Source organism: Lipophrys pholis (assembly GCF_963383615.2).
Source record: "Lipophrys pholis genome assembly, chromosome: 11".
Lineage (NCBI taxonomy): Eukaryota > Metazoa > Chordata > Actinopteri > Blenniiformes > Blenniidae > Lipophrys > Lipophrys pholis.
In genome coordinates, this window is record NC_137631.1 from 20,213,142 (window position 1) to 20,237,011 (window position 23,870).

Here is a 23,870-nt window from a genome sequence, read left to right on the forward strand (position 1 = left end):
TCCACAGTGACGCTACATCAATTCATTAAGTCCTTTTAACAAATCTAAATTAGACAGTTGTGACCTAAACATTAGGTAAGCAAGTTTTTAACCAGAAGTTCCTCAGTTCAAATCCAACTAGTGAAGTTTCTTAACTCACGACTGCTCAGATTGCATCAGAAAGAGCATCCGGTATAAAACCTCAAACATGCAGATCACATGATTCGCTGCTGCGACCCCCGTGAATTAACTGCCGAAACACTCAAGTTTCATGAATGGCAGGGTTGTCTGACTGCAGGAATCCCAAAAGCTTGCAAACAATGTATGTTGTATCCCGAGGAGTTGCTGAGAATTGGAGGCAAACATGAAATAAAATAAAGCAGTGATGCACACATTTATTTAAGACGATTGTGAGAATAATGCTCTTAAGGGTTCAATCATCTGAAGTCTTACACAATTCAAATGATCCGAGGTTCAGTATGAAGGTTCACAGTGATTCAGTACAACTTGATGTGAGAATATTGAGCCTCTTGTGTGGCTTGGCTCAGCTTTAGTTACAAAAGCATAAACACCAACCACCAGTCTTTAAGGTCAAAATCACTCTACTACAATCACAAGACTGGCTCTGTACTTATGTAAACCTATTTAAATGTGCCTGCCACTGCTTCACAGAAAAACATCGCCTTTGTGTGAACTACCGTATTTAACTATTCTTAAAAAATCCCAAACTATATGCACACATTGTAAATATCAACACAAACATGGATAAAACCATCGTAAAAAATATAAATACCTAACTTAATGGGTGCTTAAAGTTCATTCATATTAAGTGAGTGGGCTGATGTGTCTTTTCAATTGTCTAAGGCACAAGTTTCACATTGCTCACAGAATTTGATTTTGACAAAAGATAGAAGACACTCTGCATCCGAGACGATAAAAACTTAAGACACATCGGATACAAATCTCGTCTCTGCACTCAAGTGAAAAGACGTTTTTTTTTTTTTTTTTTAATGAGGTCACCTTAACCTCACAAAACAAAACATTCCGTCCTTCCTGAAGCAGGCCACGCTGACATCAATCCATTTATAAACATAAAACCTAGTCTTCGATTTTGAGCCAGCCTTTTTTGTAATCTATCAGCAGTTCTAAGTAGTACTTCCACTCTGGCTCACTGTCATACCGGACCTCAAATACAGTCTTCAGAGGGTTGGTGTGAGCTTCGTGGATGCGGAGCACCTCTCCCTGGTACCACACCTCGGATTTGTCATCCTCCTCGTACAGATGGCGGATTCTCTTGCCCACCAGGTCTGGGTAGTAGAGCCTCATGGCTCTGCGGGCCCCCTGGACAGCCGAGCGTAGGACCCATCGCTTCCTGTGCTCGGCGCTGTGGCAGGCAGACAAGTAGGGACAGTATTTGATCTTCAGCAGTGACCTGCGTTTTCTTTTTGAAGAGCTGCTGAGGGGTCTCAAGGCGTGAGGGAGGCCCTCTGCTCTCTGCCACCGGTGGGTCACTGTGGTCGTCGTCTCGCCGATCACTCCTTTCCCATCACCAGTCTGCAACGGAGAGGGATCAGCAAATGTCCCAAGCTCTGGCACAGCTTGGTAACGTGCCTTTTTTCTGTTGAAGCCTCCGCTGAGCATCCTCTTCAGTTTGAGAATCACGCCCGGATGCTTCTTGGGTCTGACCAAAGTGGAGGACTGATCGACGGGCCACAAGCTTGACAATTTCTCTGATTCTTTATCCCTGTGAGACAGGTCATCAGACGTTAAGGGACATGTCCATGAGTTTTCAGCAGCTGGGCTTTGTGAAATGTGCGAGGACTCCTGCTCTGCAGCCGTATGGTCAGATTCCCTGTTGTCAGTCTCCTGGCACTCATGAGTACCTGGATATTCCTCTTGAAACGAGTCCAGAACGCCTCCAGTCACAGTCTGTTCTATGTCTGCTGCCGCCGCCTCCTCCTCCTCATCCGACAAACTGTTGTCTAGAAACATGCGCCTGGAACTACTCTTTACTCTGCTTTTGCCTCTATTCTTATTCCACTGTGGTTGTGTTTCCTGGTCCTTCATGTCTCTGTGTGTTTGTGTTTCACTGGGTGATGCTGCCGAGGCAGTGGAGTCTGAAAATACAGCAGGCATACAGCTGTCGGAGGCTTCATGGCCTACATCTTGCTCTCGGCGGTCCGGCTCCACACCTGATTCTGAAACACAGAGTATGGAAATTCGAATTAGTTGAAAAAAGAGGGGATTTGTTTAGTAAGTAGGGAAACATTACAGCAAATGAATTCCCTTTCTTCACAAACGATCCCTAGAAGCATCAACCAGCCTCCACAATGTCCACTTCCAACATGCAGGATGAAATAATCGACGCTCTCAGACCACCTATTCAGCAGACAAGAGCAGTGAGAGAAACTATTCTATTATTATCAGCTGACACATGGTGATTGGACAGCATGATCCTCCACCGTGAAACACCCTTTGAGCAGAGGCAGAAGACAATAAAAAAGTATTTGTGGGAGTAAACAGGCAAGCTGGAAAAAAGTCGGCTGCTAAGCAGGGATGCGATCAGTCGAGATCAAACAGTGATGCAGAGAGAAGCAGCGAAATGTTCAAACACTAAAATCCTGTTCTTGCAACCTCGCGTGAACTAATACAGCCAGCAATGAGTAAAAATTCAATGAAGCCCCATTTAGAATGTCTTCAATCATCTTTAGCGTTCTTTTTGACTAAATATTACACACGACTCCTTTAGAACAACAGAAAATAGACAAAGCACTTATTTACCACAAGGTTTGCATAAATAGGACCGTCACTAACAATGTATAGTGTATGGTGTGCTGAGACTGCTGAAGTGGTGCAAACCTCCCACACACACACACACTTCAAACTTATGCACTCACACAACAGGTTTAGTGCCACATGTAAGCGACAGGAATCACCGTCTTCTGAAAAACCCTCCTTTCCACCGATTGTATTCACCCCCCCCCCCCCCCCCCCCCCCCCCCCACTTCCTTCCTCTGGTGATGCCTTCTGCCACCCTGCCTCAGAATCTTAAAGGTTGTGTCAGTAACAAATGCACAAGGAAGAGTCTCAGTGTTTTATGAGCAGCCGAGCAGACCCCCCCCCCCCCCCCCCCCCCTTTGCAGAATGCAGTCATTCAGCTTCATGTGATTCTTTATTGAGGGTTAGCAGAAAGGCAGCCTGGTTTCTAGTCGGAACAGAAAGCAAAGCATAGGAAGCTTGAGGGACAACATAAAAGAAAAAAAAAAATCAATATACCTGGACTTGATTTTGGACATCTGGTGAAGTTGGTTCTGTGAAAAAATTAATTTTATATTGAATAATTATGTCTTGCTGTGCATTTTCCTTCACAAAAATGGGGAGAAATGCAGACAATACAGAGCAAAAAGGCTGTTTGAGGAAAATATATGTGAAACATAATATAATAAATTAGAGCAGGATCATCTAATAACATGGTGAACCCAAAGGGGTTTTCCAGAAATCTGCAAGCTCAGGCAACTGTTTGTGTGTCACATGGTCAAATAACGAAGCCATTGTATCCTTGCAAATTCTGATAGTCTTGACATCTGACTTGAAGCACATAAAAACCAAAGTTCTGCAGGAACAATACCAAGTAAATCAGTCAGTTTTGTTTATATATTCACAGTAGTCTGAAAAAAATAACTGTGCAAACTAAATGCTGTGTCAGTGATGAGAACTGTTAAAAACGTAGAAGAATATTCCTGGCACAGTCATGAACACTTGTTTATTGTCAGTGTAACTCAAATATGTGTCAAGCTTTGCCCCTTGAGGGGTTATTAGCACTCACACACTAATTCAAACGCCTGTATTGTGAAAAGTCTCTTATGCCAGGGACTAAAAGACTAAGTAGTATCAAACAATTCCAGATGTGTACAAGAGTCAGAGTTGCTTTAAAGTCACCATGAAATGAAAAGTGTCATTTTCAGAGCTTATTGTTGTCTTTTAATTGTCATATACTGGTATTATATATGAAGTATTCCTTCACCAAATGGTTAAATTTTTTTCTCTATAAAACAGTTAGAAGTGTTTCATTCTGCACACAAGGGTGTTTAATAATTTAGCATCCATATAAGATGCATATGCAGCCTTATGCCATTTCCTCTGCGCCGACAAATGGGTTTGTATCACATAAATTAGGCTAAAGGTATAAAGAATTAAAAAAATAATTAAATATTCCAGTTCTTGTGCAAGAAATCCAGAATATATGCAAGCTAAAATTAAATTGGGGGGAAAAAAATTGTTGGTTAAAGTTATGCGAGTACAACTCATACATCGTCTGTACGGGACCTTGAATGTCTAAAGTAAAGTCTACTTAACCAAATTGTTCCTGTCAGCATTTAGACCCGTGCAGTGACCAACGTGTACTCACCTAGATGTTTGCATACGTAGGTGTAGTACAAAATGTTGACCATGTCGGCGTAGATGTCAGGCAGTTGTTTGAGGGACATCAGCCTCCTGAGTCTGGAGGAACAGGCTCGCTTATGAAGCTGGATGAGGATCTTCTCCTCGGACAGCGTGGTGGGCCGCAGCCCCACTTTGTGCTCCTGCAGGACCTGGTCAATGAAGCTGCCCTGGACCATCGGAAACAGCAGCTCCTTCACCACCAGCATGGGGAGAAACACGGTTCCTGTCCGATAGACGTGCGGGAAAGGACAGCGGCCCTGGGCGTTGTACTCGTTCAACCGCTGGAGGACCTCCTGAAGGGCCAGCTTCATCTCCTCATTGGTCCACACCTCTCTGGCCTTCACCCCTAATAAGCAGGACACTTGCTGAACTTTAGTTGAGGGAGACTTGGGTTCAGTCATTTGTAGCTGAGACAACCAGTTTTTGAGCTCCGGCTCTGAAGAAGCCGACACAGATTTGGACAGTAGCTTGCAGAGAGAATGGTGCAACTCCAGAAAGTGCTTGCGAACTGGCGTGTGAATCTCTAATTTTGGCCCAGGTTCAGCTGTCGGCTGTGCAAGTGGCCTCGCTGATGGCAAAACAGTAGAACGAGACAGAGTACCATCACGAAGAACAATGTTGTACCTATTAAGTTTAAGACACTGAGGAGGAATGTTCTTGAAATCCAGTTTGATCTGGGGAATCTGGATAGCTATAGGTTGATGGCCTGCCTGTTTGTACAGGGAGTGTGCATCACCGTGACAGGATGAGTTCACCAGTGGCAACACGAAAGGTTTGGTTTCTTCTGAAGTTTCGTACTGAGCTGCTAATGGTGGTTCAACGCCTCGCTCATCAGATTCGTGTGTCCTTTTAGGCAGCATGGACTCACTGTCAGAGGGATCACCGTCACTGAGCTCTTTTTTGATAATCACTTCACTGTAATCGGTGTGAGGAACACAAGTTTCTTCTGAGTGATCCATATCAGATGGCTCTACTTTTTCTACTTTGATATTTTGGACTTTTTGTAGCACAGTATCTGGGTGGATTTCTCCAGAACCCACATCAGCAGCAGGATCCCGCTCATCTCTATCAGGCGTCTTTTCCTTAGCATCCGATATGGGTCTGACTTCAGGCTGCTCAGGGGAGTGGACGGGTCTCTGTGGTATTCCGCTGGGAATTGGCCTCCGAGAGGCCTGTAGGTATGGTGCTAAGCTGAAGACAGTGTCAATAACTGGCATTGGAGGAAAGTTGGATATATTTTCTACTTGGAGATTTGTCATCTTTTGTTTCTTGGCGAGTTCCACTTCATATATATCCTTATCCTCCTGTTTTATTTTGATGGGTGGTGTTACTTGTGAAAAACTTCTTTTCAGGTCATTTTTGTGATCTGTGGCTTCTGAAGGCGGCACAGAGCCCCTTTGTCTGTTTGCGGTGTCAACAACAGGGGAAAACAGTTTTCGGAGCTTCGCATGACTGGGTCCAGCTGTCTGGATTTGATCTGAATCGTGACCGGGTGTATGGGACTTCCACCCAGCTGGGGGAACAGGGAGGCTCTTGGGCTGTATTGGGTAAGCTTCACAAGAGGAGTAGTCCACATGTCTGTCTCTGATTAAGCCAGCAGGGGGAAACACAGCTGGGTCCAAGTGCATGCCAGTGAGCGGAGAGAAAAACCTGCCAATTTGAATGTTGGCTGGTGAGACAGCGGGTTGGCTCACAAGTCTAGTAGGACTTGGTTGGTCCATAAGTAAGAACGGCGATGAAGCTTTAACGTGATCCCCACGCAGGCTGGTCTTGGGTTTGCTATTGTGAGGACTGGCCGCCGTGGCCATGGAAAGATGTCTGTGCTGGCTGGACGGGGAATCATTTATGCAACTGGCGTGAAAACCAGGTGATGGATGTTGCCTTTTTAGGGGTGATCTGATTTGGCTTGCATCTAAATGAAATCTTGGAACTGCATAATATGGATACTCAAAGCCCGGCATAAAAGAATGGGTTGGCAACATTTCAGTGCTATGGAAAGGGATTTCAGCATGAAGTGACTGAGGCACAATGTAATGTTCCTGAGAGTGTGCGATTGGGTGTTTATGAATAACAGGGATATCTTCTCTTTTCTTACTGCCACTATCTTTACACTGCGCCCTGTTCTCTCCCTCCACATTTGCCTGAGGGTAGTAAAACACTGGGTGCTGTGCAAGCTGGCCATATTTGGACATGGGAGAATGATAAACCTCTGAGGTCATACGCTCATATGTAGGATGGGAGGAGTATAGGCCAGGGTAGCCTCTGGGGGAATTCTGTAACAACTGGCCGTGCTCGCCTAAAGAACCAAACAGTGAACGAGTTGGGGCACAGGAGTAACTACTGTAGGATGGTTCAATAATAGTGGGCAAAGTCCTCGTTCTATCTGGGCTGTATGCCTCCACCGTGATCCTCTTCTGCGGGTTTTCACTGGGCGCAATCTGTAAACCTCTTTGCTGCAGCAGAGTGTCTTGTGTTTTCAGCTGCATCGGGGATAATTCAGTGTAGTGAGCACCACTTTGCATCCATTCGTGCTCATATACAATGTTTGGTATACTTGGATTACCACGCTCCGCACTGTATGTTGGCCCAATCATGCAGCCCAGTTCATTACAGCAGTGGGTGGGTCTGTAGACTGGCTTAGGAATGGCTAAGTAAACAGAGTTTTCAGAATGAGAAGGTGAATTTTCACATCCACTTTTTTGTTTTCCAATTCCTCCGGACACAGCGGCTGCAGGACCGCTGACCTCGGGACTTTTAGTGTACAGCATGAAGCCCAGTTTCGATGGTGTGTGTCGCAAAGAGGAAGAATGACAATGGCTTTCATCTGAAGAAGTGCTGTCTTGCCTGTAAATGATGTGGTTTTGCCCCATCATACCAGAGAGGTGACTCAACTGATTTCTGCCATCAAGCAGGGTTGTATTTGAGTGGCTCCAAGGGGGACTGAATCTTGCTCCGTCTTTTCCTCTGGGGTCATATGCGGTGTACGCGCCACCGTACTTCAACGCCTGCTTATCCAGGAGACCAGACATGTTTGGTTGTTTTGACAGTCCTGTGGATGGTAGCGTCCCATTGAATATTGGGATCTTGCTCCGAAGTACCGGGTCAGTGATCGTCTGCATGGATTCGCTGCCCATTGTGTGGTTGCTTTGTTATGATGGTGCGATTGATTTTCCTCCAGACCTGAGAATATGAAAACAAATGGGACACTTAATATCTACTCAAAAGAAGTTCATTTTTCTTCTCACCTCATACACAAAATTGGACAGCATGAGAAAAAAATAAAAAATCCACTATGCACAACAGAGTCTCCATTGGATAAACACCAGCTTGAGGCATCTTTGCAACCTTGAGGGATCTCGTGGCTTATCACACATATGTCACATAAACCCTCATCAGCTGATGCACATGAACAGCTGAAGACAGATGCAGCAAGTAGAAGAAAAGTTTAAATCTGAGGATTGTGCATGGATAAGTTATGACTTAATGTCCATGCAAAGAACATTGAGGACCGAGAGAGGGGAGGAATAACATAAATTAGGAATCAATGAGCCACAAGTTACTCTCACCAAATAGTTTCTCACCGAGTCACCTCCAGTCCTACCAGTTCGTTTAGTGACATATTAAAATGCATATCATTGAAAACAAGACAACTTGATAGCTGCAGGATGTGTTAGTGTGAAATGATGTGCACTTCTTATCATTGATTTACATCTTCAGCCTCAGAGTGGACTTGACGTTTCTGCACCTTGTTACCGCAATGTTCTTTTCACACACATTTCTGCAGTCTGAATACTTGTAAATACTTTTAATTTTATGATTCTGGTCAATTTATATATATCACATTTCATTGTGTTCATCTCAATTCGGATTACTCCAAATCACTTATTTTATCAATCACATACATGTCATAGTGCTTCTAAAATATGAAGAGCTTATTGGGGGGGAGGAGATTCTTTTTAGATTTTGTATTTTGCCCGTGTTTGTATGCAGCTAGACTCCACTGACTTGTTTCAATCATTTTGACCTTCTGCCAGAAGATTAAGAATTAACATTCACAACTAAAACTCCAGATCTCAAGCAAAACGGAACATTGCTACATCTATAAACTCAGAATTTATAGCAGAGCCAGTTTACTGGATCACACTTGTGTCATGCAAGTGTACCTGATGAAATGGCCTGCCGGAGTACATGTTATTGTTCTAACCTCCACTTGAAATGTGATGACTTTATTTATTTATCGACTTCCTGTCAAATTGTGAATGCATCCATGTCAAAACACATGCATCTAGTTCTCACTGCAACATCACACTGAGGCTTATAATGCAGTTCTGATGGCAGCAGAGCGAACACAGATTATCTACTACTGTCTTTGACTAAAGTACAGAATGGGCTGATGCGAGAAGAGAGAGAGTGTGTGTGTGTGTGTGTGTGTGTGTGTGTGTGTGTGTGTGTGTGTGTGTGTGTGTGTGTGTGTGTGTGTGTGTGTGTGTGTGTGTGTGTGTGTGTGTGTGTGTGTGTGTGTGTGTGTGTGTGTGTGTGTGTGTGTGTGTGTGTGTGAGCAAGGGTGATGGAGTGTGAGAAAGAAAGGGAATGTGTATAACAATGATTAAAAAAAAGAAGAAGAAAGAAAACACTTCATTCCTGCGCTCCTCACAGTCGTTAATCATTTATTTGTCAGCCAATTAGACAGCCGGGTCAAGAATGCTGGGAGATGTCAGCATGTTCACATGGCACTAGGAGGCAGCTTCCTCCCGGAGCTCTTAAATTCACCAATAAAAAAAAAACGGAACTTCAAAACTCGCGTCTTCCCGTTTTCTTTCTTTCCTCGCGCCTCCAGCCGTTAAAACGTAGGAGAACACACACGCGCGCGCGCGCGCGCGCACTCTGCTTTGCAAGAGCTCCCCGGGTAGATGCGATGCAAATCATATGAACATAAACCTCACGCATTCTTTCGATCACGGTGTGACTCATTTCCATACGAGCTGCGAAAGACTCATTAACCGCGGGTCCAAACTCAAAACCACAGTGCGGCGCAGAGGAGGACGCATGAGGCGACTGTATGAGATACTTTCACACCCTCAGGCTGACTGACAGGAGTCCAACTTTCTGCGTGTTTTTCTTTTGTTGTTTGTTTGTTTTTGTTTGTGTGCGCCTGCTTTATCAATACCGCGAGTGATCAGGAATCTACGTTTGTCTTACCTCCTCGCTGTTACAGTGAAAGATTCCCACGAAGATTCCATGTATCACTGCTTATAAGAAAAAAAAAAGAGGGGAGGTGTGGGGGGGGGGGGGGGGCTGATTTTTTTGTTTTCTCTGTTTCTGTTGTCCTCTCGATCCGGATGCGCACAAATCCCCCTGATGAAGCCAGGCTCTGCCAAAGTCCACGAGGCTTTAAGAGAAGTTAACAAACTGAAGGAAAGACAAAAGGGAGGAGGAGGAAGAGGAGGAGGAGGAGGAGGATGGTCTTTGATCAATAGGCGGAGTCACACCCTCCAGTCAATCCACGGCTTGTTTTCAACACGTGATGCTTTCCCGCTGGTGGCTTTTTATTGACCGGATCCTCAAACTAAACTGAAATGAAGATGCAGCTCAGAGCCGCTCAGTTTTTCAACGACGCCATATCGAGTTTCCTCTTTCTTCAAGAGCGGAAATGCCTTGTCAATCTTTTGTTTTGTGTGTGTGTGTGTGTGTGTGTGTGTGTGTGTGTGTGTGTGTGTGTGTGTGTGTGTGTGTGTGTGTGTGTGTGTGTGTGTGTGTGTGAGACAGTTTCACGGAGCTGCAGATGCGTCATATTAGGTCTCATCAGGACCTGAATACTTGAATAATGTCAGGGGGGAGTTATATGAGATCAAAGTGCTTTGTGCAAAAGGGGATTGTTGAAACTATCAGCTTTAATTGACTGTGTAGCTTTCAGATGGAGGCATTATAAAGTCTGATGACCACAAGTGGCCACAGGACTTCCTGTAGTGCATTTACAATGAAGTGCTCTTGTGCTTTGTGAACCGTCATGTGGAGGGTGTATGTCGCTCTTCACAATAGCATACAGTTTTCTCACCATCTGAACCTCCAGTGCTCCACCCTAAGGACATCACTGGTCTTCCTGATGAGCTTGTTGAGTCAGTTGGCATCTTGCGCCTCAGTCACCAAACACAAACGTGACTCAGAAAACATCTGTAGCATCTCATATGGAACAAATGCTACTCCTTAAATGGTTCTGTAATGTGGATGTATCAGAGGAGTCTGCAGCGATTGGATTTAGGACAATTTGCTTTTTTGCCCTCTGTTTCTGTCCTCTCTTACTATCCCCCAACCAAACCTCCTAGCCTGGTTCTGCAGGTTTCTGGGTTTTTCCTTTCCACCGTCACCTATGCTTGCTCATGTTGGGATGTGCTGAATCTCAATCTTTCTCAATGCTTCTCAAGAAGCCGAAGTAAAGAGAACTCTTGAGAATGGTAATGCTCGATGCAGATGGAGTCTCTTCTCAGATCCTCTTCACAGATCCCAAACTCTGAGCCAGTCCCATGCCTCTGATTAACATCATGTCTTGTGAGTTCCTCCTTTATAGTATCCTGTGTGGTGAGCTCAGACTCAGATAATACAAACTCTCCATCTTCTAGTATTTACCCATTGGATTGTATTCCTACCTCTAAGTCACTTCTGCTAAATGTCCCGGTTCGCAATTATGAGTCATCCAGCTTGCTCTGGACGGTATTCTCTGCCCAGGCCGCTATCAGGCATCATGTTCCTGCAGACCTCCAGGCATGGATGTTAATGTTCCTTTCTATTGTTTCTTTGGAAAGTTTGGAAGACTGCATAACTCAGACTGGCACATTCTCTTAAGCATGAACATGGCGTGCATCGATGATGTTTACACTGATGTATTTTCCTGCGACGCCTCCGTCCCGGGACGCATTCGCAACACATGACTGAAGTGGTTTGGGTGAAAGCACTTTGGTGCCTGTTCATACTCGTCTTTATGGCTCGCCACTTGTGATCAGATGACAGGAAACGCTTGTTAAGAAGGTTCACAGCTCTATCACGGAAAAACAGACAACCTCACACAACATTCATGATATGACTAGATGTCCTTTTTAAACTCATCATCATACACATGGCATATGCCACAGGAATACATGTCTTTTTAATCATCAACATGCTCATGTGAATTTTTCCTCAACAGTTTGCGTTTTCTCCCTCTGCGCGCTTTTTAATCTGGAGGCTTCACTTTCCAAAAGCATGCATTTGAAGTTAATTGGTAGCCCTTCCTCGACCCCAGCATTCTGCGACCCAAAGCTGGAAAAGTAGTGAAGATGGTTCAAAATGTATGCTGTACAGAACATTTATACTCCCATGGTGTTCTAGTGTCTCATATGAAACATATGTTTCTCTTTAAATGATTCTGGAATGTTGATGTATCACATGCTCCTACACTTGGGAATTGATGGAATCGGTGCCTGCAGAAGTGGGGTCCCATTACTGATGGAAACCATATGATATGGGAGGTTCTCATGAATACTGAGCAATACACAAAGCTATATAAGGGAGCTTTGAGCTGGGATTCGGGGAGAGACTCATTCTGACTCCAAGTTGTCTCCCAGCCAAACCATGGTGCCTGATCGATACTGGCCTTCTTTGTAATAAACCAATTTTTATGCAATCAAACTGGTGTTTATCACCTGCACATCATTGATGTCTGAGAAACTACACATCCTCAGCATGGTGTGACAGATGTTAAGAACCTGGATCCGAATTTGAAAATAGAAGCAGCTCTTTTATAGTAACCCTTTGCGCAAGTTGTGGCAAAAAAACCTGACTGATTTGAAAGTCAGCTCACCTAAAAGTGCAGTAAACTTCATCTGATCGTCACAGGGCTCCATCACCGTGTTTACACCTGACATTGGAATACATGGAGAAATGCTGGTGTAGTGGTAAGTGCTCTCATCTGACCCCGTTCAAGCCCAAGCCTGGAAGCCTGGAAGCCTGGAAGCCTGGAAGCCTGGAAGCCTGGAAGCCTGGAAGCCCTTCTGTGTCTCCCCACTTTGACCTGCAGTCTGCTCAGATTGACCCCAGCACCCTGCGACCCAAAGCTGGTTGGAAATGTGTGTCAAGTCAGGAGCATTTCCACTCTTATTTGACTCACACATCTTTTTACATGTTTTTAGCATCCACTGCACAGGAACAAATCAACGACAGAAATTTCAACACATTGTCGTGGTGAAATTATATCTTGGCCTTATACTCATTATATTTTAACATCATTGGCCTTGTACTCGTTATACTTTGTAGGCTTCATATCTTCCTGGCTTTAGACGAGGGAAGACTCCCTCACTCCTTTGTCCAGCTGAATTTCAACTAACAAAGGTTCCTTCTTCCAGCAACAGCCTTATCTGTGTGAGAACTATGAACTCCAAGGTGAGCCACTTGTTGTGGCCAAACTCTCTGTGGTTCTATTGTACTACTTACCCCTCCTTTCCCTGCTGTTCTTATTAAGACCCACAGACATAGCCTGGGTCACACTTGATCTTGCAGACCGCTGATTGCACTCTGTATGATTCTGTTTAAGGCCTCAATGAAATACACTTGACTGAGAAACCCTGCTTTAACAGTTTATTCCAAACAGCACCGACAACAACAGCAGAATATCCACAACAACATGGAAACCGAAGTGTTGAAAACTGAAACTGCAGCATTGTTTCAGTTGTACAACTTTCTTGCTGCTCTCTGTATAAAGCTGTTTGGAGGCTCACTCTATGTATGGAGACACACTGGCCTTGAGATGCTCATTAAAGGCCAGGAACAGGCCGGCTATTTAGTTTTTTTTCTCTAATTTATTGTGTCACCATTTAAATAATTCAGCTGAATTAAAAAAAAAACAACCCAAAAAACAGACTTTGGAAAATATTTCATTGGAACCATGTGATATGTATAGTTATCATCTGAGTATAATGTTTAAAAAACATGTGATAATCTGAGCTCAGGTAAATAAGACCAGCTGAACATACACAGCAAATACAAGTTCAAAACTTGTAACGTTCCCATGAGCTGAGGCTGATAAAAAAAAAAAAAAGAAAAAAGAAAAACAACGACCTTATATGACATTGGGTGATTATTTTATATATGAATTTCTGTGGATTCATATTGAAATGAAACGATGGGGGTGAAAAGTGATCACCATGGGTTTTGGCGTCAAAGAAGCACAACAGGAGGGTCAAGAAAGCCGTTATTGTCCTCATACAAACATCTTCACTATGTGATGGGCTGTGCTGCATCTGAAGGTCCACTGGCAAGACAGAATATGAAAACACAAATTGGAACACTGAACCGAACAAACGCAACACTGTACAAGGGTGAATAAAGAAATCAAACAAATGATCAAAGTAAGCTACAGATTGATCAATTACCAGCGTTTTGAGTTTGGATGTGTGAATTGTTCAGTTTTTATTGTTTGGAAGTATATTGTTTGCTCACAACAGACCCTCCGGTTTACTAACATAACTTAAACCCATTTTGGCTAAATTCAGAAATGACATCACCACAAGGAACCATGTTTAATTTCTCTATGACTCTATGTTGCCTGTAGCTAATTCATTAACCACTGGCCGTATTTGTTGTCCCACATTATTTTCAAAACGATGTGAATTTTAGTTGAGTCTCAATTTGGGTCAAGACTAAATGAAAGATTGGAGCCTGTGAGCTGGGATGCACTTTGCCAACATTACCTGCAGCACAAACATAAATTCATAGCATCCTTTGGACAGCACCAAGTCCTTAATTGTTCTTTTTGGTCAATCATAGTACAGAGAAAAATAAGCAATGAATTAAATCTAAAGCCCCTCAGCATTGTAAACCAACCCAAACATGGACAAAACATGCTGTGAAAGGGGCTTTATCGCACAGAATTACTGTTTGTTGACCTAATCCTAATGTAGTTAATGGTTTACCTTAGCTGAACAAAGTTAAAATCAGGTCAGCCTTTACCTCAAGGACACTGTTTTACTTCTTGCCATTAATCATGTTGTGCAGTTTCGCTGAACCATGAGTCACGGCATGGAACAGAACTACTGGGTTGCGGCAGTGGTCAATAAGAATAGAGTTACACAGCAGTAATGTTTAAATGAGCAACCTGGTCAATAGTTACAGTGAGATGCTTAATCAGAAAACCAAATTCTTCCACTCTGTTGATTTGCTCTCTGACTGACTTAATGTCTTGTTGCACTTGCATCATACCTGTCCCTTTCCACCTGAGAGATGGAGGCCAATTTGTGGGTCCCTTGAGGCTTCCACAGTTTAGTCTAGACAAGTTGGTGGCTTTCGTTGGTCCCGGAGGTCCTCACATGTAAAGAGGTGCATGTTGGGGGGGGGGGGGGGGGTTGAGGAGAATAGGCAGGTTTAAAAGAAATAAAAATCTCTTTGGAGACTTCTCACATGTCCCACATTTCCAGTTGCCATGGTGTTACGGCTTGAGGCTAACCAACACATGGCGTCAAGGGACGAGACAAATCCTCAAACAAAAACTGATGTGCATACTCAACTGGGAGAGAGGTGGTGCAGCTTTGTTGAACATAAACAGGAGAAAATGGCTTAAAAATTCTTAAAGACTGAATTCCCGCAAACAAACCTGTTACAGATTTCTAGGCCTGCCAGTGATGACACAACAATCTAATTTCCCTTTGTGCATTTCCCCTCTGTTGAATACACTTGCCCTACACCTACATAATCTTTAACAAATATTCCAAAGATGTTTTTCTTCAACTATCAGTGTGGATCGGGTTCAAGATCTAATATAAGATTGTATATAATGTGTATATATTGCTCAACTTCTTAAAGTGCCATTCATTTAATTAGAGTTTTTGTGTATGTTGTGTATCTTTCTTTCAGGCTTAATTTAAATAGTCAATTTCAAGTTGCACCATTTATATGATAGTCAGCTCACAACACTGCATTCAAATCACATGTAAAAAGAAAATGCACATTTGATTATTTAACAAATGCACAAGGTCAAAGTTAAGGGCATTTTATTTCATTATATGTACTTTATTGTGAATTTGATATATTTTTATAGAACAGACACTCAAAAATCTAAATTTTCTCTTTTTTCCCTGTACGTTTGCACATAATTTCTTTTTAGTATAAATTTCAGTATAAAACCAAGATGCAGCACGTTGATTTCTATCTCGCCCTGAGTGAATCCATTAGATGTTTACCACTTTTAAATGCCTCAGAGTCGATAAGAACAATCGTGGTGACACAGAGCAGCTGATCTCTCAGGGTATACGGCGTCTGATGAAACACTCTTGATTATCTCCAGAGGACTGAAACAAACGTGTTTAGATTGGAGACTGCTCGAGTTGCATCAGACACTCTGAATGTGCAAACATATTGACACATAGATGTAGACTTATTTGCTAATGCAAAAAAAATCAAATGAATATGTTTGACGTGTCACACAGTTTATAAGAAACATTGGTTATAATTTCCTGTTACAGACAGCATCCTGTGCGACATGACCAAAATAGAATTAGTCTTATCTGAACTGTACTTAAATGGAACAAACTAAATTTTTTATTATAACTATGATTCAGAAATGTTTTGCTATATTCGCTGTTGTGCTCGAATCAGGTCACCTGACAGCGTTTCTTTTTCATTAAACACACAAGCAGGATGTAACCAATGCATGCTTTATATGGTATATCCCAATTTTAATGTGATTCAATCTGTCTTCAATTATATTGCAGAAATAGTACCACAGTGATAACCAAACAAAAGAACAAAGAAAGAGTATGTACAAGAGAAGAAGGAACAATTCATACAAAGGGAAAAGTAGAGACAATAACATGGCATCTAAAAAGTAATTAAAACATGAATCCACCAAAAAGAAAGGTAAGAAATGTTAAAAACAAAAACAGATTCAATACATATAAAAATTATTGATATGAAAAAAACAAGTTGTGAGGTATAAATCAGAGAAATAGGAGAAGACCTATCATACCCTGTATGCATTAGCAGCAGGTTGACAGTGTTCTTGAGGGCTGGCTGTGTGGCGAGTACTTATTGTTCCCAGGACCTGGAACTTTGTGCTCTTTGTTGAGGCTTTGGTTGTAATTGTAATAATTATTGAGACATAACACAATCAGCAATTTATTTCCATGCAAGTGTGACTCACAGAAATAGATAGAAATTTCAGCTAAGCCGACAATCATTGTCATTAAAAATAAGAAAGATACAAACATAAAGTCCTTATGCGTGCTGCAGTGTGATTCTCCTGTACCTCAACAGTTGAAGTCAGAGTTCTGCCTCTTTGTGTATTCTTGCATATCCCAAACAAAGAGGCTCTAGTTTGATTACACTATTTGGAATACTTGTTTGATAAGCATGTCCAGCGGATGGAAATAAAACATGTATGCTTTGTCTTCAAGAGGGCCCCTTTGAGAATTTCCCATTGCTTGTGCTTGCAGCTTATCAGATATTTTCAGGAAAAGTTCCTGACTGTTAGAATGCGGCATTCATTCCCATTAAACACACCTGCAGACTGCAAACTCCTCCACAGTGCCTTCAAGGCCACAAGACACTCCCCTTGTCAATTTGGCTGATGTAATGTTGCTCTGGCTTCATTAATAGATTCAGCAGCCAATAGCAGCAGGACAGGTTATGGCTCAGGGATGCTTTTTTTCATTTAGGGAGCCATTCACACAGCTCCATGTGCCACGATGACTCGACAGCGCAACAGTAAAAAAGCCCCCAGCTATTTGCAAACCAAATTTCATCCGGCTCTACTGGATTTAGTGGGAACACACAGAAACATGGATGAAAATACTCGTCGAGGCAAAAAGCCGAGAATCTTAGTCCGGTCCAAGTGATGTCGCTGAATCTTCCCCAATGCTTCTCTAAAAACACAAGTGGAGTGAAGAAGGTGAACAAAGACTCGGGGAGATATGCAGTGCTCCATGCAAATAGAGTTTAATCTCACTCAGACAAATAAACCAGCACTCGATCTGGACCTCTGACTGAACTCATGCCCTCTTTTTATAGTTTGCTGGGTCCCTCTCTGATTACTATGTTAGGGTGAGCTTTAGGCCTCACAATCAAAATATCATCTTTCCACCTTCTCGTAATTAACCGTGTCAGCCTTCTGAGTTTTTGGCCCTTGGCCCATTACGGTTTTAATTACGGCAGTTATTTTCTTGTTTTTACTTGTGTCACAGAACTTCCCCATTCCTCTTACTGCATCTTATGTTCCACTGCACGTGTTGACACCATTATCTGTGAAGGCTGAGTCTTCTTATTGAAAAAAAACAACAAAACACAACGACGTACAAACACATTGTAATACATGCTTCACTGTAAGTAAATTACCTGATTATACCAACAATCAATGCACACACACATTATTAATTAGTTATATATATAGGCACCGCTCTTCCGTTGTATAGGGGGCTAAAGAGGTTACAGGGCTGTTTGGGAAATTGGAGCACAAACTTAATGTTGGATATGACATGAAACAAAATGCTTCCTATAGAAAGAGACAGAAATCAAGACAACTTACCGGAGGCTTAATTCTCCCACCAGAAACAAACACCCACAGATAACATATGTCATAAGAATAGATGCTTTATTTTTTTTCACACAACACAGAAAAGCACAAAAGCATCTCACATGTGTTTGGAACGAGGCTCCAGTTCTTTCTTAAAAGGAAGAGAGATATCAGTCTTTGGGTATTGATGACAGTAAGACATGACTTAGTGTTCGATAACCAGGGAATAACATTTATGACTCACCTGAGGTGTGTGTGATGACTTGTGTTTCCAGCGTGTTATAAAACCAACCTTGACAGAAAAACAAATTTTGAAAATAAACTTTGCACCAAAGCAAAGCGATACTAGGTTGTAAAAACATCTCTTAATGATTTATGAAGCATATAGTTCAAATTAGTTTACTCTAACACCTTTGCAAAAGCCATCTGCATTTGTTTTTCTGTTTTTTTTTAACACAGAAGACAATGAGCTCACTGCATATTTCAGCTCACTGATAAACACACACATGTTGTCGGGGTTGATTTATTATCATCTTGTCAATTTTTTTCCTGGACACAGTCCAGGCAGATACACTTCCTTTTGGAGGGTTTAAAGAAAGATAAACATGTCTTCAAGTAAAGGGAGACTGTGTTTCTTCACTTGTGACCTTTCTTACTTGAGGTTATTTGTAAAAGAACTCAGTAAGACATATTTGAAGAGATCGAAAGATTTTATTTAATTTTTTTAACAAAAATGGTGAAGATGTTGTGCACGGCCCTGTCAACACAACAAAATGAAGTGGGAAGAGCACCTTCTCGTTACCGAGTCTCAGACATCCACATTTTAATAAGTAATTGTATTTGTTGGTGCAGTGAAGCTGGCCTGTTCTGTTGTAACATATCACATATCTATAGATCTCTACAGACTCTATGACAAACGTATGGTGAACTTTATACTGTTGTCATTTATCTTTGTATCATTAATATTATTATATTAATATTTTGACTATATACAACGCTCAAACACAATTCAAACCCATGTTCTTAAGATGTAATGTGATGGAATAATGCACGATTTCCTCTTAACCCTACGTGATAAGTAAAATGTCACCTCTACTGATAATTGCTAATAATGATATCTGATACACCTCAGAAATCTTTCTCCACATTTTTAAGGTATTTTTTATTTTAAAAAAAAAACAAACAAGAAAAGTTTCCCTTGTGATTTGTATCTTTTTTTTATTTGAAATTATGATGTATTAATTTTCATAATTTGGATCGAAACTGATATGACAAGTTTGTCACAAGCTGCTGGCCCAGCCTCACCCATTTCCAAAGAATTGGCTGCAATACAAATGACTTTGCCAAGAATATCAAAGAGACAAACAAACAATGTCGAACACGATGAGCCCAGTCATCTGAATGATAAGATGAATGTACTCCCATTTATTGAATGCTGTTATTCCTGCGGCAGCATTCCTTTTTGTACAATCAGAGGTGCGACTTTGATGATTTAGGAAAGATGAGGGCTTCAAAGATGAAATAGGAGTTTGTCAAAACACTAAACAGTGGAAAGTTCTCCTTTGCTACCTCCTGCTGGCAATTGACCAGTCAGGAAGCAGTTCAACAAGTCGTCAACACAGATTTTTTGGGGGAATATTAGAAAGGCCTTGGTGAATGCCTCCAAGACAGAAAGTATATACACTATGGGCATTGGCAGGGGCACAAAATTAAGAATGGACAACTAATGGTGCGTGTATGGAGCAAGGCTTTTGTTCAGTTACCATTGGGGAAAGGCTGATTCATCCGTTGGGAGTATCCAGAAAATAACAAGAAACCGCCAACAACTCTGCCTCATAAAGATCTGAAGAGCAATGACAAATAATGTTCTCATCACCTAAACATGATTGCTCAGCATGCTCTGTTGATGCAACTTCTACTCACATGATAATACTGTTTTTGTCATCGAGAACAAGACAAAGTTCTTTTTCAGTTGAACTGCAATGAAACATTATGATACAGGACAACATGGGGAGATGCGAGTTCACCATGCAAGTGCTACCAAACTTCTCTAATTTCCCAGTTGGACAGTTTTCTGATGTATTTTTTTCCACCAAGTACTGGGTGAAAAACATCCCAGATCAAACCCGAACTCAAGATCCTCACATATCAGGGTGACATGATGAAGATCACTGAGGTGTTTTAGACTGAACTTAAACTGCATACTGGCCATTACCAATCTGCTGTGTGTTAACACAAATGAATAGATTTATCAACATCTATGTTAATTATAATAACCCAGAAACATAACAACACAGTGAATTCACAAGACATTCCTACACAACCAAACAATAGGCTGTTTAGTATTCTGGTTGAAGTGTTTGACATTTATATGGAGTTGTTGAGGCCTGTGTATTCATAAGAATATTAAATGTGCAGTGCACTAACAAATGTGACTATACTGGGACACTGCGAACGCACACACACGCCTAAAAAATGTAATAAGTGAGCGTTTTCCTTGCATGTGTATGAGCTGGAAAAGCCAATAACTTGAAGGTAAAAGCCGCCATCGTGTTGATTTTTATTGGTCTTCAGTTTCAGCTGGAATTTAAAGCATGACGCCATTCACGTTTTCTCACATGATGCGTCTGGTTTCTGAAGATACTGTTTGACAACACTGACAATAGTCGATACTTCTGCCATGGCACCTTTACCTGCGGAAAAGAACAAAGTTAAAAGTCACTCAAACATTTCTAAGTCGAAAAATGAAGCGTCAGTCATGTGAACAATAGCACATCAAAAAACGTGTTTAACTGCAGAGAAGAGCGTTCTGCTTGCTCACACAGCTTTTGGTATAATGCTAAACCAGTTAATCCTGGGAGGGATTAGTCACTAACCATTCATTCAACCATTAACAAAAATGATCTTTCATTGTCAAAACAGTTCATGCCCGATGCCCAATGACTCAGCTGGAAATGAAAGAAAAGGTTTCTTTTGTTCTTCCAGCAAAGTTACAGCAACAAACAGCTAAATCGGATGCCAGGAGCTGGCCGATTGAAACGCCTTGACACACTGATTTATACAGTTTTAGAAGGAGAGGATGAAAAACCACCTCGTCTCACTTGACCACTCAACCTAATGTTGACTTTAATGCTGTCTAGTGGTCTATGGAAACTACACCGGGCCACAATGACTTCATGAAGGACATTGTCCATCTCTGAAAATTCAAGAACTATTCTATGAGTCATGCAGACAAACAGAAGCTGGTGATCATGTGATCATCGGGTCTAACAAAATGATCCACTCGTGACTGAATGCTATTAAAGTCTCACCTCTGCACTACTGTAGCATTGATATTACACAAAACCATGGATTTAGTCAGTAGTAGTAATCAATTAAAACATCGGTCAGTGGGTCTCAGACTACATTATACAAGGTTCTTTCTTCATGAACTTTATCACACGACACCCTCTGACAAAACAATGAGTTTTTAAATTTGAGGAATAAAACATGCCATTAAAATGTCCATTCTCCTCATATCTTTGATCACGAGCTTGCAGAGAAGAATGTTTTTTAACAAAATCAATATTTGCGTCACTACTTTCTGTAAAAATCCACTTCAGATAACTGCTCTTATATGACTGCTGTTAAAACCAGATTGGTGAAATCAGCTTTGGTTATTGAATGTCATTCAGGATCAAGTTCCCGAAGCCACAGCTTGGGCCAGTGTCATTCAAAGCAGTTTGAGACTGATAATAAGTCCAGTAGTAGCCAAATCATCGCCGAGGCAAATCAGTGGAGGAAGCAAATGTTTTTGGGCAGATACTCTCTTTAGCAACTGCACATTGTAAATCAATATTTGCAACACAAGCTGATATAAAAACATGTCATCCTCCACCATTGGATGACAGTCGTGACAAAGATGGGAGGACACCGCTGAAACACGTCAAAAAGGTATGTTGGAAAAAGGCTCTTGGCTGAAGGGAACATAATACCTTTAAATCTTTGTAACTGTTGTGGTGAATCATTTTAATTAGGACACTTCATTTCTCAGTTTTGGGCAATATAATTGGGATGGCAATATAGAAAGGAAAGAATGGGAATATTTTCATAAAAAAAACCTTTGTGTAATTAGACATAACACACATATTATGAACAAGAGAAGGAAAAGAAGACAGCTGTCGAAGGAAGGAAAAGAAGCAGAAACAAAGTGAAAAGCCTTTGTTCAGTAAAATCTACAACAAGACTGTCTCCTGACAACCTGATGTTTCTCCTGCAGGTGATGGTGATCATACTCAACGTCCCTGCAGGCAAGTGTCAAGTAAACACAGACCAAACTACAGTATAATTTAAGGAATAGAAATTTAAAAAGGGAACAAATGAAAAGTTATATATAAAAAAAGATTTTGTCAAATGGTGGAACCAACATTTTACAGTCTGTATATGGAAATATTGAACATCAGTTCCCCTAGCATTACAGCCCACCTTCATCTCCGCACACCAGCTTCTTCGCTATACAGGGGATTTCCACATATCCGAACTCCTGGAGCCTGGACACCTGCTGGGCTGTAATGGGATGCAGCCACATAGCAGTATTCATGGCAGGGCAAAAGAGGAGGGGACGATTGGTATCCCAGGCTCTCACCACGCACGTCTATAAAACAATAAACACAACTTAACCTGGAAATGTTTGCATATGAATTATATGATAAACAATTTCTTCATCATATTTTAATGTTCTCACCAGTAAATTGTCACAAATGCCACTAGCAATCTTCCCCAGACTGTTGGCATCAAGAGGGGCAATGACAAATAGGTCTGCCCAGCGCCTCAGTTCAATATGTAGCACAGGGTCCGATCTCTGAGTCCACAGCTACAGAGGAGAAGCAGTTTGGTACAAATTAACAAGACTCTTTCACTTATTCTCTGGAATATGGGATGCTTGGTTGAACACATCTCCTCTTGCACAGCCTTGTTTTTCCACTAACAAAAATTCTTCATATATTCCATTGAAAGAGTTAGAAGGGATCTACATGTAAGCTGCTGGAAAGGGATAGAGTTGGGGTTAGTAATTTTAGGAATGTTTTACAGTCTCGTTGATACATTCACAGCAACCCATTCAAGAGTCTCTGCTATAGACAAATACAAATGACAGAAAAATACATTTAAATCATGTTTAATATTACCTCCCACTCATCTTTGTCACTGTAGATTTTGACTGATATTTCTGCAGGGTTGTAGAAGTGCTTGGCATGCTCTGTGGTGACCACTCTTACATCCACCTAAACCATAAAACAGGACAAACACATTCACATGCACTTTAGTTTCACCAGATAAACATCATATCCCCCTATGAGATACAACAAGGTACTACTGTGCAATTCACTATATTGATGGTGAATTATTTTTTTTTTACCTTTGTAACCAAAATTGTTGCGCTTTTTTGGTGTTTAATGGTGATTTTATTAATGCAAATATGAGATTTTTTTTTTAACAATCTTGTCCTTGATATTGAAGTTAAATTTGCATGAAGCTGCGTAACACCACCACCTAGAGGTAAATGTGAGTTTGTGCGCACCATGACATGTTGAGAAGCAATGAACGTGTTGGAAATAAAAAAAACAACGAACACATGACTGTCGATAACAGAGTCGTGCAGGTAGCGGCTCACCCCGGGGAGCTGAAGCAGCTGTGCCACCAGCAGAGGCAGTTTTAAAGCTGCGACGCTTCCGGTAACACCAACAAGCACACAAAACGTCCCAGGGGGTTTCAACAAGTCCGTTTTTGAACACAAAACGTCTTCACCTGTCTGCATATTCACTCTACACGGCGAACTACGTGCTTGACGAGCTGCCGTGCGCCGCGCTGTCATGGGCCCTGGCTGTGTCTGCCATCCACTTCCACTTCCGTAAACATTCGCCACGGGCCAATCAGCAGG

General features: G+C 41.8%; 2 protein-coding genes across 2 annotated transcripts; both read right to left on the minus strand.

Moving 5' to 3' along the window:
• Nucleotides 1–909: 909 nt before the first annotated feature.
• cUnh15orf39 (chromosome Un C15orf39 homolog) lies at nucleotides 910–9,821 on the minus strand. Its single transcript, XM_080475123.1, has 3 exons — nucleotides 9,622–9,821; nucleotides 4,388–7,602; nucleotides 910–2,177 (listed from the first exon to the last, which is right to left on the minus strand). Exons 2-3 carry the CDS (start codon nucleotides 7,554–7,556, stop codon nucleotides 1,078–1,080), a joined length of 4,269 nt encoding a protein of 1,422 aa, XP_080331249.1. The 5' UTR covers nucleotides 7,557–7,602; nucleotides 9,622–9,821; the 3' UTR covers nucleotides 910–1,077.
• A 9,301-nt stretch (nucleotides 9,822–19,122) lies between these two features.
• On the minus strand, nucleotides 19,123–23,836 carry ppcdc (phosphopantothenoylcysteine decarboxylase). Its single transcript, XM_080475825.1, has 5 exons — nucleotides 23,604–23,836; nucleotides 23,119–23,214; nucleotides 22,677–22,805; nucleotides 22,418–22,586; nucleotides 19,123–20,646 (listed from the first exon to the last, which is right to left on the minus strand). Exons 1-5 carry the CDS (start codon nucleotides 23,802–23,804, stop codon nucleotides 20,558–20,560), a joined length of 684 nt encoding a protein of 227 aa, XP_080331951.1. The 5' UTR covers nucleotides 23,805–23,836; the 3' UTR covers nucleotides 19,123–20,557.
• Between the last annotated feature and the right edge of the window lie 34 nt (nucleotides 23,837–23,870).

What these genes read in the sequence shown, in the direction of transcription:
- cUnh15orf39 (XM_080475123.1), bottom strand. Translation starts at nt 7,556, where the DNA reads ATGGGCAGCGAATCCATGCAGACGATCACTGACCCGGTACTTCGGAGC. An exon ending in CTACGTATGCAAACATCTAG is followed by an intron (nt 2,178 to 4,387) that starts GTGAGTACACGT and finishes TCTGTGTTTCAG; the next exon opens with AATCAGGTGTGGAGCCGGAC.
- ppcdc (XM_080475825.1), bottom strand. Translation starts at nt 23,804, where the DNA reads ATGACAGCGCGGCGCACGGCAGCTCGTCAAGCACGTAGTTCGCCGTGT. An exon ending in AGCTGCTTCAGCTCCCCGGG is followed by an intron (nt 23,215 to 23,603) that starts GTGAGCCGCTAC and finishes TTTATGGTTTAG; the next exon opens with GTGGATGTAAGAGTGGTCAC. An exon ending in GTGACAAAGATGAGTGGGAG is followed by an intron (nt 22,806 to 23,118) that starts GTAATATTAAAC and finishes TCTCCTCTGTAG; the next exon opens with CTGTGGACTCAGAGATCGGA.